This window comes from Anopheles merus, unplaced genomic scaffold (genome assembly GCF_017562075.2).
Source record: "Anopheles merus strain MAF unplaced genomic scaffold, AmerM5.1 LNR4000017, whole genome shotgun sequence".
In the NCBI taxonomy this organism is placed as follows: domain Eukaryota; kingdom Metazoa; phylum Arthropoda; class Insecta; order Diptera; family Culicidae; genus Anopheles; species Anopheles merus.
Genome location: NW_024427597.1, coordinates 48,851 through 66,189, shown reverse-complemented (window position 1 = coordinate 66,189; position 17,339 = coordinate 48,851). Strand labels below are relative to the sequence as shown.

Below are 17,339 nucleotides of genomic sequence, written 5' to 3'. Positions count from 1 at the left end.
GGTAAACCAAAAACTCAGTGGTACCCTAGCGGATGATTGTCATAGCAGATCTTAACACTAGAACCGCCGATGGGACTTTTTTGTCCCATCGCATTCGAGAAAGGTGTGTTATTCCGCTTGCCATCGTGACAACTCATTGAAAATTTCAGACTTTTATTTATTTTTAACGATCTATTGAATGCACCTATAAACAAAATTGTATCTCATATGGTAATTAAAAAAAATCATTTTCAACCTAAAACCGCCATATGGGACATTTTTGTCCCATAAGCAAAATTAATTGTGATGGCTGGCATCCCTGCCCTACAGGCAAAGAGAGCGAAATTTACAGGCGAGAGGCCCCTACAGGCAAAGAGAGCGAAATTTACAGGCGAGGGGCATGTAGAAACAGGGGGAAGGGGTTCGGTCGATTTTGTATTGGCCGCCATAGTCGAGCGCCCAACGGGACAAAAGTAGAAAGCTTGGAGCAAAATAATCGTTTGTCTCCCTCTATCCTCTATTCCGCGCTTGCTTGCACTCATGCGCGAGCGCTCGACTATATTCTCTCAGAACTGAGTATTCGCAGTTCAACCCGTGCAGTGAGAATGTATGTGTTAATGTGTAGCGAAATTTGTCTCTGTATCTCATTCCCCCACCCCCAAAAAACCACATTCACTCTCCGCGCACTCTTACAATTTTGGCGCGCACGCTACATACAACATAATACAAAAGGTCGTTTTAACCGCGCGCACTGATCAAAGTCGCGATGGTTCAATCGGAACGCCGACGCTCCAAGTCAGAGATATTTGGTCTGAAGAAAAAAGTTTTTCTGACCAAATCGACAACACACACGCGACGACACACATCGTCACATCGACCGCCGTCGATGGAAGTGAATGATGTTCTAAAAATAGATCTGTGGGGCGAGTGAGAAGGAGGAGGGGCGTAGAACAAGAGTACGCGTGAGAGTGAGTCGTCGCGTGCGTGTGTGTGGGGTGTACACGAGAGAACTCATTTTTTTGCTCTTTCCTGGAACCCAGATGTTCTACATTCTTCTGATTTTAAGCAACAAAAGTAGAACGGGAAGTAGAAGGCTACTTCATTTCTACTTTCCTTGCTACTTTCGAGCGTGTTGACTCGCTTGGGCGGAAGCGATTTTTTTCCGAATTGAGAGTAAGCGCGCGCAGCGCTCTCTCGCTTGCCTTCAAATTACACGGGGCGCTCTCGCGATACAAAACAGCTGATCAGCTGATACCCCCTCCCTCCCGTTTTTTCCTCTCCCGCTGCGCTGGATGCGCGGATCAGCTGTTCTTGCTCTTTCGCGTTTCTTTCGGTTTGCGCTGCGCTGTTGCCGCACTTGCGCGCTGCGCTGAACACCCCTTCCCGCGCGTTCTTTTCGGTTTGCGCTGCGCTGTTGCCGCACTTTGCGCGTAGCGCTGGACACCCCCTCCCCCTCGTTTCTTTCGTTGCGCGTTGTGCGCTGTGCGCTTTCGTTCACTTTGATTTGCAGCGTAATAAAATCGCATGCATCGAAATAAAACTTAAACACATCAAGCTCGGTTGATATTTTAACACTTTATTGAAACTTAAGGCACAGTTCCACACATCGCTAACCACAATCTTGCCACAAAACCACACATATTTTTTATTATAAATAATAAAAAAATCGTCACTTCAAGCACCCGCCTTACTGCCTGTATGTTGTGTATGTTGAATACTGTAAAAAAAGCATTGAAATAAAGCAGCATAATTTACATATTCATGTTGAATTATGAAAGATTAACGCTGCTTTATTTCAATGCGCACAACACTTCAACACTTGAAAATACGACCGAGGCCGTAATAATGTGAATTGAAATAAATAAAACTTCAACACTTCACTTCAAATTACATCGAGCGCCCGGGACTTAGGCTAAAACGCGCGCGGCCTCACGCTGCGAAGGCTTGAACTGTACTGACGATTTTGTGTGGTAGCAAGAAAGGGAACGCACGAGGAACACTCGCTGCACTAGTGCGAGCGAGACACCGACACCAGCAAGCCGCTGCGAGAAAACCAAACTGAGCGCGCAGGCTGAAAGTGAACGCACACATTCACACATGTGTGATTGTGTAAGTGCGAAAACTGTGTAGAAAGCAAAACACGCTCTCGCCTCCTAGCAATTCCGCGTATTTCCAGCCGTCTCTCCCTGCTTCTACATGCCCCTCGCCTGAAAGACGCACACTTTTACATTCTCTTTGCTAGTAGGGTGCTGTCAACGAGTGAGGGGTGTGCTTCTCCAAGTCTGGCAGCACTGGTGTGTACGCGTTTTCGTAACAAGGCATGTCAATACGAATATATATATATATATATATATATATATATATATATATATATATATATATATATATATATATATATATATATATATATATATATATATATATATATATATATATATATATATATATATATATATATATATATATATATATATATATATATATATATATATATATATATATATATATATATATATATATATATATATATATATATATATATATCAAATATTCAAAAAAAAATTATCATTAGGTTTCAGAGGCCACGGCTACGGGCGAAAGAAACAGCCAAAAACAACTGTTCCGTCGCTCCTAATTCACATATAAAAACACAACATACAAAATTAAAACATAACTAAAACAAGATAAAATTAACAAAACTATCTCCCATCAAATGAAAAATGTCACCAGTCTGCATCAACACTCGTTACCGCATTTATAAATGTAAACAACCCGCACAACAAAATCGAGCAGTTTTTGAGCTCGCTTTCTAGCTCGCTTTCCGCCGAAACCGATCGAGAAAGCGAGCAGAAATGTCCGAAGAACCGATCGAAGCTCTTGATCTATTGAAGCGTTTACGGTCGTTCGAGAGAGCACGCTGTATGTGTTTGTCTCTTTCTGACAAAAAAAGCTCCGGTACGCGACCATGTTGGTTCAAAAATGATTATGGTCGCAAAATAGTTCACACCCACGTTTTTTTTCTCCCCTCCTTCCCCTCTTCACCATCCTTTTACCTTTTATTGGTTCTTGCTCTCTAGCTACATTGAGCGAGACGCTGAGTTTTCGATCGCTTTGCGCAGCGGGAAACGAAAGAATTGACGCAAGATCAACTCGACAAGTTGACCGTTAAAGTTTTCTCAATCGAAATCGACTAATCGTATGCGATACCTATTTCGAGTCGATTTCGACCGACAATTTTGCTTCGATACTTATCAAATGATTACAAGGTAGGACTATAAAGGACACTATTTAAATATGTATGTTTAAATATGAGGAAAAATGTTGCTGCAGAGAATGACAAGTCGAGTAGATAATGTAACATTATAAGAATGTTGATACAGCAAATTCAATTTATAAATTTACTAGCTGATTTACCCGGTTTCACACGGGATAAAATTAATATCTCGTTTTAATAAAAAATGGAAAAATGTGCAATACAGGAAGTACAAAAACAACGATTGCAATGATTACTATGATTTTATTCCAAGCTTCGATTCATCTTAATAACAGTAATAACAGTATGTAATTAAAACAAGAACCGCCGGACTTTTCAATCTTACTAAATCGTATTGACATGCCTTGTTACGAAAACGCGTACACACCAGTGCTGCCAGACTTGGAGAAGCACACCGCTGGGAATACGCGGAGACGGCTGGAAATACGCGGAATTGCTCGGAGGCGAGAGCGTGTTCTGCTTTCTACATATATATATATATATATATATATATATATATATATATATATATATATATATATATATATATATATATATATGTGTGTGTGTGTGTGTGTGTGGTGTGTTGTGTGTGTGTGTGTGTGTGGTGTGTGTGTGTGTGTGTGTGTGTGTTTTTGGATATATATATATATATATATATATATATATATATATATATTAACGGCCTACTTTGTTGCAATTTATGGACGTTTATCAACATTTCCTACGACAAACAGGTAGCCTGGTGGAAACTTGATGAGACACCAAGTATGAATAATTTTGGCACTTAAATTATACCCACATCTAGCTTGCGCTGGTCGCCGCCAGATGCGCTAGTGAATATAAAAATTACACTTGCGAGTACGATCAATGTAGCCCGGCCTTAACGATAGGAAACATCGTTTCCGAGCGAATCTAGAAAAAAGTAACGAAAAAGCCGCATCACATTTGATTTTAAAGGACTTTTTCTAAATTCCCTTAAACTGGTGCAGTTTAAGGGAAGTTTAAGGCTCCAGTTTAAGGGAATTTGCTCGAATTCCCGATTATTCGTGCTATAAAATGTCAGTTGGGATAGGCGAAATTCGTTCAGCTAAAAAAATATTAATAACCTGTATTTTATTATAATCACATTTCATAAATCGCCATTTTCCATGTTATATTACGGCTGCTTTCTGTTAAGGCCGGGCTACATTGATCGTACTCCGTAGTGTATTTTTTGTGAACGCGTACGCCATCTAGTGGCGGTGGGTTGAAGCTAGAGGCTGGTATTGGGTCGAGGAGCCTATAATTTTACCCAATGATGAATAGATATTCGAAAATGCGGAGAAATGTTGCCCAGCGCTTTGTATGAATGACGATTTGTCCAACAACAACAATTAACGGCCTACTTTGTTGCAATTTATAGACGTTTATCAACATTTCAAACGGCATACAAGTAGCCTGGTTGAAACTTGATGAGACACCAAGAATGAATAATTTTGACACATAAACTATACCGACATCTAGCTTGCGCTGGTCGTCACCAGATGCGCTAGTGAAAATAAAAATTACACTACGAAGTACGATCAATGTAGCCCGGCCTTAACAATTTATATCCGGGTCCTATTGCATGGTTGATCTGTGAAAGCGGCCAGCATCCTTTTTCACATATTATCACACATATATTGGTTTCAGCTGGAGGTCGTCTTCAGGAGAATGATATGAAAGCTGACGCCTTCATTGAAAGAGTCAAAAATGCATTCACAGAACTGACGGGAGAGCAAATACCACAAATTGCAAAGCAATCACGAAATAGAGATATGCTATGGGAACAAATCAGTCCCAGAAATGATAATGAAATGCAAAGAAAATCCAAAGGGATGTCAGACTGACATTAGCTAGCAAAATCTTTAAGGAAATGCTAAATGGTAGATACCAAAATCACCATCATATCTACACCGATGGAGCCGTCGCCGAAAATGAGGCAGGATGTGGAATCATATCACTAAACGATACATGTGCCATTAAACTACCGAAATACACCAGCATGCGCGTGCCGCAACAGAACAATTTCTTAAAGCAACAGAAGAAGCAACAATTTCCACCAAACATAAAGGCCGGACTACATTGATCGTTCTCCGTAGTGTAATTTTTGTGAACGCGTACGCCATCTAGTGGCGGTGGGTTGAAGCTAGAGGCTGGTATAATTTATCTGTCAAAAAACGTTTTGGGTCGAGGAGCCTATAATTTTACCCAATGATGAATAGATATTCGAAGATGCGGAGAAATGTTGCCTAAAGACCGGGCTACATTGATCGTACTCACAAGCGTAATTTTGATTTTCACTAGCGCATCTGGCGGCGGCTGACCGAAGCATTTTGCCAAACAATTTGGAGCAGCTCCAGAAAATACGTTATTTTTCCATGTTTTTTACTTAAATCGGAGGAGAAAAGTTTTGTAAAACGTAGATACACATGTTTTGCACGCATTGCATCCATTTTTGCAATGGAAAACGATGGAAAAACTACTTAATTTTGAGATCCGGCATGACTATTTCCTCGATGACCAAAAAAAGCTTCCACCAGCCGCCGCCAGATGCGCTAGTGAAAATCAAAATTACGCTTGCGAGTACGATCAATGTAGCCCGGCCTTAACGCTTTGTATGAATGACGATTTGTCCAACAACAACAAATAACGGCCTACTTTGTTGCAATTTATGTACGTTTATCAACATTTCAAACGGCATACAAGTAGCCTGGTCCAAACTTGATGAGACACCAAGTATGAATAATTTTGACACATAAATTATACCGACATCTAGCTTGCGCTGGTCGTCGCCAGATGCGCTAGTGAAAATTAAAATTACACTACGGAGTACGATCAATGTAGCCCGGCCTTTAAAGGCCGGGCTACATTGATCGTACTCCGTAGTGTAATTTTGATTTTCACTAGCGCATCTGGCGGTGGCTGGTGGAAGCTTTTTTTGGTCGTCGGGGGAATGGTCGTGTTGAATCTTAAAATTAATTAGTTTTTACACCGTTTTTTTATTCGAAAACTGCTGAAATACTTGCACGACATATTTATCTATCAATTACAAAGCTTTTCCAATCCAGTTAAAGTAAAAAACACGGAAAAATAACGTATTTTCTGAAGCGGCTCCAAATTGTTTGGCAAAATGCTTCGGTCAGCCGCCGCCAGATGCGCTAGTGAAAATCGAAATTACACTTGCGAGTACGATCAATGTAGCCCGGCCTTAAGCAAATATCAACGGTTGTTGTCAAATTGGATCTCAAAATGGCAACATGCCAAACGCTAAGAAGACACCTCCTCTATATTCCACCTTGTGGAAATCGCACCTATTCAATTGAATAGAACGAGCCCGTTCGAACGGATTCGACAGTGTTCGCGATGTGTGTTCTGTTGATGAGGAAATCGTAGATCGCGGGGCCATGGGGTTTCTCAACGCTCATTCTCTCAAGCTCTCATGAGTGCTTTTGAGAAACTTACGTTCTCAACAATTGTCGAATCGGCACAAAATCAGTTTGAGAATCTTTGAGAATCTTTGAGAATCTTTTAGAAAGTTGCACGATGCAGCGATCGGCTTACTGAAATATAAGCAATTGTGCTATTCGTTTTTCGATAACCACTATGGAAAATGTATTCAATGTTAATAATTGAAAAAAAAAACATGCGATCAAAAACATATTTTCTATTAAAAGCTCCAAATAAAACTGGAGTGGGATTATCAGTTTCTCAGAGTGAGAAAACTTGACGGCGGCCACAAGCTCGCGTCTGAGAACAAGTTTAGAGTGCTTGAGAAACTTAAATGAGTGTTTGAGAATGTTTTCTCAACTTGAGAAAGCCCCGTGGCTCCACGAACGTACATATACAACTAAATTAATTGCGCGCATCATTTTGATTCATAATTACGTATATTATTATAGAATCCTTGAGTGTGTATTTTACGTACTAGGCATAGGCATAGGCCAGTTTAAAGAATGTTGGAGACATTTTTATGCGTACAAGTGTATGCGTACATGCTAGTCGGTTTTGCGAAAACTTTTGTCAATCAGACAGCAGATAGGCCGAGTGTATATTATTTTATAATTATTTCAATCTTAGAATGCGTACTTTTTTGGCTGTAGTATGCGTTTATGATGAGTAAATGAATAATAAAAATTGTAAATAATAATAATAAAAAATGAAATATAAAAAAGAACGAAAAAAAAACATCGTCGCTCACGTTCGGGTTTTATTTCAGCTTTTTATTTCACATAACTTAATAAACCGTATAACGAAATAAAAACTGAAAAAAACTAAAAAAATATGGCTTAGTGCATACGTTATGGCTTAGTAGCATCCTCTCTCGATGCTATTGTCCCTCCTGTGCTACTGTTCTATATATTTTTTTAATTTTAATGAATTATCAATGAATCTAAACCTTATGAACGATTGCTGAACATTCATTAGGTTTCGATTATTAGACATTATTATCAATCAATTTGCTCATCCACGACGGCGTTCAAAAAAATGCTACTTGGGTTTGTGGTAAACTGGCGTTACGCGTAAAGCTAGCGTAACGTAGAGGGCTGGGCCTTACTTTTACCTCCAACACATTTTGTAAATTCACCGCTATCAGCGATAACACCTAATAACCCTATATACCTGCACTTTTCTTGACCTAGAAGCAATTATTTAACTTTTCATACCAACTAAATGGAAAACCGTCTCTCTCATAATGAGTTTTGCGCATAGCGAGTGAGTCATAGGAACGGAATAACATAGGTTATCATAGATGATAGTCAGTTATGTTTCCTGGCGGGCCATGGCCATCATTTATGACATTTTGGAAAAGATGAACAAAAAGTGAAATAACTTTGTAATGTACATGGTTTATGTAAAATTTGGGTTTTCCTTCTTATAGAATAATTTTTAATGAGAATATGACTTATTTTTGTAATATAATAACTAAATAAAGTGTGTAATATTTTTTTATTTCAGTACTACGAAATGTCATACGGCCTTAACGTTGAAATGCATAAACAGGTAAGTCCAAAAAGTCGTAGCTTGGAAAACTAACCTTTTTTAAAGGCCGGGCTACATTGATCGTACTCTATGATGTAATTTTTATATTCACTAGCGCATCTGGCGACGACCAGCGCAAGCTAGATGTCGGAATAATTTATGTGCCAAAATTATTCATGCTTGGTGTCTCATCAAGTTTCGACCAGGCTACCTGTTTGCCGTAGGAAATGTTGATAAACTTCCATAAATTGCAACAAAGTAGGCCGTTAATTGTTGTTGTTGGACAAATCGTCATTCATACAAAGCGCTGGGCAACATTTTTCCCCATCTTCCAATCACTATCCATCATTGGGTAAAATTATAGCCTACTCGACCCAAATTTTTTTTTGACAGATAAATTATGCCAGCATCTAGCTTCAACCCGCTGCCGCTAGATGGCGTACGCGTTCTCAAAAATTAAGGCCGGGCTACATTGATCGTACTCGCAAGTGTAATTTCGATTTTCACTAGCGCATCTGGCGGCGGCTGACCGAAGCATTTTGCCAAACAATTTGGAGCCGCTTCAGAAAATACGTTATTTTTCCATGTTTTTTACTTTAACTGGATTGGAAAAGCTTTGTAATTGATAGATAAATATGTCGTGCAAGTATTTCAGCAGTTTTCGAATAAAAAAACGGTGTAAAAACTAATTAATTTTAAGATTCAACACGACCATTCCCCCGACGACCAAAAAAAGCTTCCACCAGCCACCGCCAGATGCGCTAGTGAAAATCAAAATTACACTACGGAGTACGATCAATGTAGCCCGGCCTTAAAGGCCGGGGATGTTTACCATACATGCTAGTTTAATTGCGATTTTCACTAGCGCCTCTGGCGGCGGCTAGTGGAAGCTTTTTTGGTCATCAAGGGAATGGTCGAGTCGGATTTCAAATTTAATAAGTTTTTTGACCGTTTTTTATGCGCTAATGCTAGTGCTACAAAATTGCTGAAATACTTGCACAACATATTTATCTATCAATGGGGCCCTTTCCGTTTGAAATTCGTAGGCTGAAATTTCAGCCTGTCAGCTGTTTGCATTGTATAGCAGTTTTCGAGCAGCTATCTAATTGAGTATAATATACAGATGGGGTTATCCCAAGATGTATGAATTTAAAAGGCTAATTTTTATCGCTTCTGCTTCTGAATGAAGATTGTAAGAGTATTTTGAGTATTAGTCAAGCCTCGAGAAAGCTCGTTGGAGCAAAAGTTTTCACTCGTTCTGTCAAAAAGTGATGTTCAAAATTGGTTATGAAAAAATGCTATGAGACCATCTAGACTACATACACTTTGATTCCAGATTCCACCACCTGATCTCTTTCATGCACCTTGGGATAAATGTAAACCACACTGTGTTTTCGAGCAGGTACTCGAATCTAATTCTAGCTTTTAGGCGAAAATTTTCTAGACTGAAAATCGCAGGCTAGTTTTTTGTGTGGTTTTGTATGGATTGTTTACATGATTTCAGCCTCCAACTGTCAAACTCCATACAAAAAACTAACTAGAATCGTTAAGGCCCCCAATGGAGGCCTTTCCGTTTTAAGTTCGTAGGTTGAAATGAAGGGGTTGAAAGCCTGTCAGCTGTTTGTATTGTATAGTAGTTTTTGAGCAGGTGGGCTCATCGCAAGGTCAATCAATTTAGAAGGCTGATTTTTATAGCTTCTGTTTCTGAATAGAGATTTTAAGAGTGTTTTGTGTATTCTTCAAGCCTCCAAAAAGCTTTTTTAAGCAAGAATTTTCACCCATCCTGTTAAAAGGAGATGTTCAAATTTGGATATAAAAACATTCTGTTAAACCACCTAGACTACATACACTTTGATTCTATATTCCATCACCTGATCCCTTTAATGCACCTTGGGGTAAATGTAAAGGTAAATGGACAAACAAAGTCGCACACGAAACCGGGAAGTCCTCGATCCCTTCTCGATACATTGCGTACACCACCACACAAGTGCTGCACGTCTTACATATACGTTGTTACAGCCGGTATAGGATTGGTTTGGGAAGGACACAATCTAAACACAGCTGCAACGGTCCTGGGAAGTTGTTAAAGGTAACTTCAGACCTTTCTACCGTGAGAGCTGGTAAACTGCCGTGTTTTGCCATTTTTTCGAGCAGGTACTCGAATCTAATTCTAGCTTTGAGGCTAGAATAATCTAGACTTGAAAATTGCAGGCTAGTTTTATGTGTAATTTTGTATGGAGTGTTAACATAATTTCAGCCTCCAACTGTCAAAACTTCATACAAAAAGCTAACTAGAATCGTGAAGGGTCCCATTACTAGATTGCTAGATTAAGTTCTTAGATCGTTGTATACTACGGGTTTCGTTTTGTATTTAAAAATGCTTGGCAGGTTTTATTGGACAACTGAATGAAAGGAGTGCTATGGGTCAGTCTAATGTACTCAGATTTTACCAAAGAGCCAAAATTTGGCTCAATCGAGAGAAGCTAACCACATAAACCATCTAAACCAAACTTAAGTCCTACGTTCATGTGCGGCTTTTGCTATATTTAGCCCATTGTGATTGCAACTAAACTTCAATCCATATCAGACTCAATTCTCAAAAATGGTGCTAATATCATGACTTCCGAATAATTGAAGGAGGAATGGTAGTATGAAACAGATTTACACTAGCTGTTTTGGGTGGTTGGTAAAAGCGTCTGTGTAAGCATGCGCTACAGACGTAACAATCCAGACTCTCGTTGCTTTCCTACCCTCCGGAACCCAGTGGTTTTCGTCTGTGGTCATATTTGTATCCTATATGATGCGGTCGCCCGAACCGCAACGTTGTGGTGGTTCTACATAGTACCTATCCGCCTTCTGCAGTACCTGCCTTCTGCAGATTAGTTGTCAAAGTGTACGTTAGTGAATCCTTTGGTCTCAACTATTTTATACCGTGCACCGCAAGCCATAAGCTCCTTCTCTTCCTCGCACTCTTGTGGTGGTTTATTTCGTTTTCATTCATAGCCACCCGCCTTCGCACGCATACATTAGATGTTTCGTTTAGTCTACAACGGTCCACAAACCCCTCTGCACATCGACCGTAGCGCGGGTGGCGTTTCTATTTTACTCGTTTGCATATCAGACGATGTGCTGTAGTGCTGTTCAACCTTACTGATTAGAAGGGTTGGATTTGGCAATGGTGAGAGTGTACGTTTTTGTGTGTTAGAGTAGTTAAATGTATCTCATTATCGGTGTGCGTATATGTTAGGAGTAGAAAGCATCGTGAATACCAGTAGATAAGAGCTTCCGTTCTAGTACAGCATCAGTGCTAAACAGTATACCAGCAGTACTTCATTCAAAATCTCGCTTGTTGAGTAACAGTTTTATTCAGAGCTTGAAAAGAATGAGAGAGGAATGAAACCTAAAGAGTAGCTAGAATACCATTAAAGTGGCGGTCTCGTCGTCAACTCGTACGACATAATAACCTGCCCGTCGTGAGTTCATTCCTCATATGGACTGTCCCCCCTAGCAACGACTAGCCAGCATCCGATAGTTATCATATAGGGTACCAGAGCCAGTCTTTTCGATTCACGTTCAGTGTAATATGTATCAAATACCACCAATTTCTCGATCAATAATCCAATAACTTGAGAGAAAAATTTAAATTTGTGCGCCAGTCGGGGCCGTACTCTATAGCCGTCAGACGACAGAGCAAACGACTGCCTTACATTATTTAACCACACCAATCTTAGAAAAATGAGGGTTTAAAACTGTTTTAATTATTGTTGTCTATCTATTTTCATCCATTAAACGATTTTTCGATCCGTATTCGCGTTGCCGAAAATAGGAGCACAGACTGCCGAAAATAGGACCAAATTGCCGAAAATAGGTACAAAAACAGTTTTTGCATTTTCACGAATATCTCTAAAAAAATACTTTAAAATCGGCAAAAAATAACACAACGTAATACAATAGTTTATCGGTCATAATAACGCCACTTTCATGAAAAATAATAAGAATTGTAAGTGTACGAGCAGTTTTTGTGAAACTACTGCACTAATCTGCCCAATACTGGTACATTTACCCTATAACTTCACTGTAAACCTCGAAATTCGAAATATCGAAATTTCACATATCAACTCACTTAACAATAGCCGGCATCGCGAAAGAAATTGTTAAAAATTGACAGTCATTAAAAATTTACCAGAGTCGTCAAAAATTGCTAGAATTTGGCATCGCGAGCGCACTGAGTTCATATATTAATTTTAACGACTGGTTAAACGTTAAACACACGATCGTCAAGAATGCATGCGATACAAATTAGCAGTTGTTTAATTAGACTGCTCGAATTTTGTCGCTGTATTTGCCTATATGCGATATCGAGCAGTCGTTGACTGTTTTGACGATAGTTTTTTTTTTTTTAACAGGAATGAACTCGATTAAATTAAAATATAGACCGACTGTTAAGATGTGTTCATTTATACGCGCTACCGGCTAACATTTACAAAGCTTCATGTTATCCTAACCTACTACTTACAAACTATTCAAATTTACTATTCAATTAATTATTACAATAAAATTCATCTATTTTAAAACACTTGTTAAAGAATTCGCATCCTAACGTTTTAGCAAACTCATACGTACACTTTCCTTTTTCTGTTGAACTTTGGAAAATTTGAAAAATAAATCTGAAAGATTTCCTGTAGCCAATTCATTAGTGCTCCTGGACAAAATATACAACTGGTTCTTGGTTGGTTTAGTTACACTCTAAAAATACTTATTATTTCTGGAGCGTTAAACGCTGTCCTAATGATTGTGCGACGAAATATTTGTGGAAATATTTTTACGCAGTTTTCTTACGAACTGTAGCCAACCTATAAAATTATCTGATTTTAAAAATATGCTAGTTTGATCGTAGGTATAAACTGACCATCGTCGCTTTCAGCCGAATGAGCTGACATAGTAGAATTGTTTAATTCTTCGAGAACTTTTACTCTAGATAATCCATCCGCCACAACGTTCTGCTTTCATGGCCTGTGACGAATTTCATAATCAAACTCTTCCAACCTTAGCTTGTATCTTATTAGCTTACTGTGGGGGTCTTTTAAATTCATCGTGATGTTAGAGGTTTGTGATCAGTGTACAAAATAGACTTTCTTGCGGAAAGATATGGTCTGAAATATTTGCATGCTCGATCTATTGCCTCAATCTAAGTTTTTTTTTCTCTATTGTAGTTGTAGAGTAGTTTGCCTCGTATTTCGAAAGTGTCCTTGAAGCAAAAGCAATGGGTTTATCATGTCCAATAGGCCCTTGGGAAAGCAACGCTCCAATAGCAAATTTGGATGCAGCCGTAGTAAGAACAAATTTTATGCAACACAAAAATTGCTCAATTTCGACTCCCTCCCCCCCTAATGTAACAAACTGTAACGTTTTAAGAAACTCCCCCTCCACCAAATTAAGTAACAGATGGACCCCACCCCCCGAAAATAGCTTAATTTATTAAACAAAATTAGATTTTTTTGAGTTTTCTTTGTTTTTACATTGTTTTGGTATATCCACAATTTTTTAAATAAACCTAAAAAAAAATTACCTTATATGTTATGTACAGCAATACACAAGCAGCTATAAAATTCAAAAAGATTCTGATACTCGGATCCTCAGCACGGTTTGCAATGTACTCACATCATCATCATCAGAAGCGTTTTTCATCCTGCCATCTTCCTGGTCTTCCATAAATGTCTTACAAACTACGAACAAAATCGGTAATTTTTGCAAGAGTTTCGGCTGCATTTACGATGAATTTATAAAATTGCGATGTAAATTAAAAATAGATTTGAAATTAAATTTACGATCAATGATCAACTCTGACGAAAAAACGACTGACTGCATCAACTCTATCTTCAATTTGTTTGAAACGAAGGTTGTGAAGTCCCCAAGAAGAATCATTTTTTACTCATTTGTTTCTCAAAACAAAACAAAAAATTGCGTTACGTAACAAAATTTAAACTCCCCATCTTCCCTAAGTAACAAATCGTAACGTTGGACGACACCTCCCCCACCCCCACCAGCGCTACATAATTGATGGATGACGCCTATAAACTTTCGATAGTATCCAATAACTCCCAGGAATGTTCTTAATTCTTTCTCAGTTTTCGGTATAGGTAATTTTAATACTATCGAGATTTTGTGAGGGGTGGGTTTAACGCCCTTGACGGTAACTATATGCCCCAGAAATGCAAGTTCTTTATGTACAAATTTGGTATTTTCGAATTGAATTTTAAGGTCATATCGTTATGTTTCAAATTACGGACAGCTTCAAATTCCGGACATTTGGAATGTTTTTTTTTTTAATTGCTTCAGATCTAGTTCCTGCCCATACCGCTTTTTAATTTTATATGATTGCCGTGATGTATTAGAATAAATTAAAAGGTAAGCCCTGATGCCACAGTAGTTAACTATTTTCTTAGTTCACCACCAGAGGCTTTCTTAGCAGTTTTGCTTCAAACCCACATAAGTGTTATTTAATCGACAATTCGAATTAATCACGTCCACGTAGATTGAAATACATAAGAATCTATTGTGGAAGTAGTTATCAACGCGAAAGCAGCAGTGTTCTATCATATTGTACTCTGAATTTCATTAAAACACGTATTTAATTCTGTCCAGATTTTGAAGCAAGATTGTTTATTTGGATTTTAATTCCGGACAGTCGAACTAATTTGTGGTTAATGGCATAAAAAAATATTTTAATACAGTGATAATTACAAGAAAACAACGACATTTGAATAGGTATGTGACAAATGTATGTGACCTTGATGCTCGTACGGGAAAGACCGTCAATTCGCGTATCAGTTCTTCGGTTATATGCATCTACGTCCTAATAAGAGGCGAAAGAACTCCGTTGGAGCCAAAGCCTCTATAAACTGTTCTAACAACAACAATATGCATCTACGTATAGAAGAGAAACAGCACCCAAACGCCGTTGTTTTAAGACTGTCGTCCTGTCGTTATAGGAGGACACCGACATTGAGAATCAAGTGTCCAGACTTTAAAACAAATTAAAAACTAAAAAAGTATAGTTAGTATGTGAATTTGAAAATTATTTCCGACATTTTGAGGCTGTTTGAAATTTTAATCAAACCTTCCGTAATATGAAACATGAAACCAAAACTGTCCGGAATCTGAGTCAAAATATTACTGTAATTTCATGAGTTATTACAATGTTTCGAGTAAAATTATTGGAAATCTTTATTTTTTCTCAAATTTAGAAAGTTGGCTCGAGTAAAGTGAGTTATACAGAGGCTTGACCGATTAAAATTGAATCAGTAATGTAATAGGTTTGAAGATAGTTACAGTCGCCACGTAATATGTTCGGTTTTAGATACGGTCGCCAAGTATTCTGATGAGTGTACATACGGGCCGGTCTGGTGGTACAGTCGTCAACTCGAACGACTTAACAACATGCCCGTCATAGGTTCAAGCCCCGTATAATAGACCGTGCCCTCATACGTAGGACTGACTATCTTGCTACGGTAACAAAAAGTCACTGAAAACCAAGCCCACTTCGCTAGTGGGTACAGGCAGGCCTTGACCAGCAGTGGTTGTTGTGCCAAAAAGAAGAAGAGGAAGTACGTACGGTACAACTGATCAACGCGTACCATCGTAGTAGGTCAGTGTTTCGCTGACATGTATCGAGGTGGAATAAAACTTCGTTCGAGCGGACTTTTCGACAATTGATCGTCCAGGCGATCATAGAATCCTGTAGGAGGTTTCCCTTACTGGAAACGTTGGAGTTTAGAAGCCTTACCTTGGGTAGGGGGACATAACTAAACTCTTTAAATGAGAAGTCGATAGATGTTGGATGGGTATAGTCCTATCCTGACAGTCCAAACGAATCTGACTTGCCACGGTCGGAATTGGTTTTATTTATACTCAATGGGTTTCGTACATTTCGGTTTTGGAATGTGTTTTTGTCCTAATTAAAGGTTATTGATATGAGGTGCAATTCATACATTGTATTGGAGTGAGGTGTCTGTCAATTTGTGCCTATGCTGCGCTTTTAGTGTTTTTACAAAGGTTCTGGAAAGTTTCAACTGTTCTAGACAAGGAACGGCTGCGTTGATCGATCTTTTCCTACGTAGCGCTTTTAGCGATAAGTTGCTATGCTTTCTCAGTTTATCTATTTTGCTACATTAACGCTTGATTTGCTTTGGTTGCGCGTTTCGGTTGTTTTCGATAAATGTGTCTCAATTGTTTTTTTCTATGGTCTGGTTGGTATGGTCTGGGTGTGTTGCTATGGTGTGGATTGATTTGCTGCTGTGTTATAATGAACGTATTGCAATGGTGTGATTTGGCTTTCCGAGGTGTGTTACAAAGAAAACTCGCTCGTACAGTGGCTAAAGTCTTACCTAATTAATCGCACATACATCGTGAACATTGATAAGCACATGTCCAAAGAAATAGTCAGCAGCTCGGGTGTGCCACAAGGAAGCAATATTGGCCCGCTTCTCTTGATATTGTTCATCAACAAAGTTACCCTCGCTTTACCTCCCGATAGTATCAGTCTGTTTGCCGACGATGCAAAAATTTTTGCGCCTATTCACAACACAGGTGATTGGACATTCCTGTAAGACTGCATCGAAGTTTTCTATTCGTGGTGCAAGAGTAATGGACTGACTATCTGCATCGAGAAATGCTACTGTGTGTCTTTTAGTCGATGCATGAGCCCAGTCACTGGTACCTACTTCATGGACGGCACTGCAGTTAATCGACAAAATCATGCCAAAGACCTGGGCGTTCTGCTTGACTCTAGTTTGAACTTTAAACAGCATATCGATGACGTTGTAGCCAGAGGAAATCAATTACTTGGCGTGGTTATCCGGACAACTAATGAATTCCGCAACCCCATGTGCATCAAAGCTGTGTACAACTGTATCGTTCGTTCGGTTCTGGAATATTCGTGCGTAGTCTGGAGCCCAACTACTGCTTCTTCCATTACTGCATTCCGCAATGCACAGTGCTCTTTCATCGCTGGATTGCTAAATGGCTCTATCGACTCATCGCCTTTGTTGCATCGAGTCGATATCTATGCACCATCCCGAACACTTAGGTCTAGAGAAACTCT

At 39.0% G+C, this 17,339-nt stretch overlaps 1 protein-coding gene and 1 long non-coding RNA gene across 3 annotated transcripts in view; one reads left to right on the top strand and one right to left on the bottom strand.

Moving 5' to 3' along the window:
• Nucleotides 1-17,339, top strand: part of LOC121601011 (protein groucho-like) — a 54,474-nt gene that overhangs the window by 23,931 nt on the left and 13,204 nt on the right. The window contains exon 5 of one of the 2 annotated variants that reach the window (XM_041929797.1): nucleotides 8,213-8,257. The exons of the other annotated variant lie outside the window; for it this stretch is intronic. Coding sequence (XP_041785731.1) covers nucleotides 8,213-8,257 — 45 coding nt within the window. The remainder of the gene's footprint in view (nucleotides 1-8,212; nucleotides 8,258-17,339) is intronic. 2 annotated transcript variants of the gene reach the window in all.
• On the bottom strand, nucleotides 1,536-2,005 carry LOC121601012. The gene is made up of 2 exons (XR_006005958.1): nucleotides 1,871-2,005; nucleotides 1,536-1,696 (listed from the first exon to the last, which is right to left on the bottom strand). It is a non-coding gene; the product is annotated as an uncharacterized LOC121601012 (long non-coding RNA).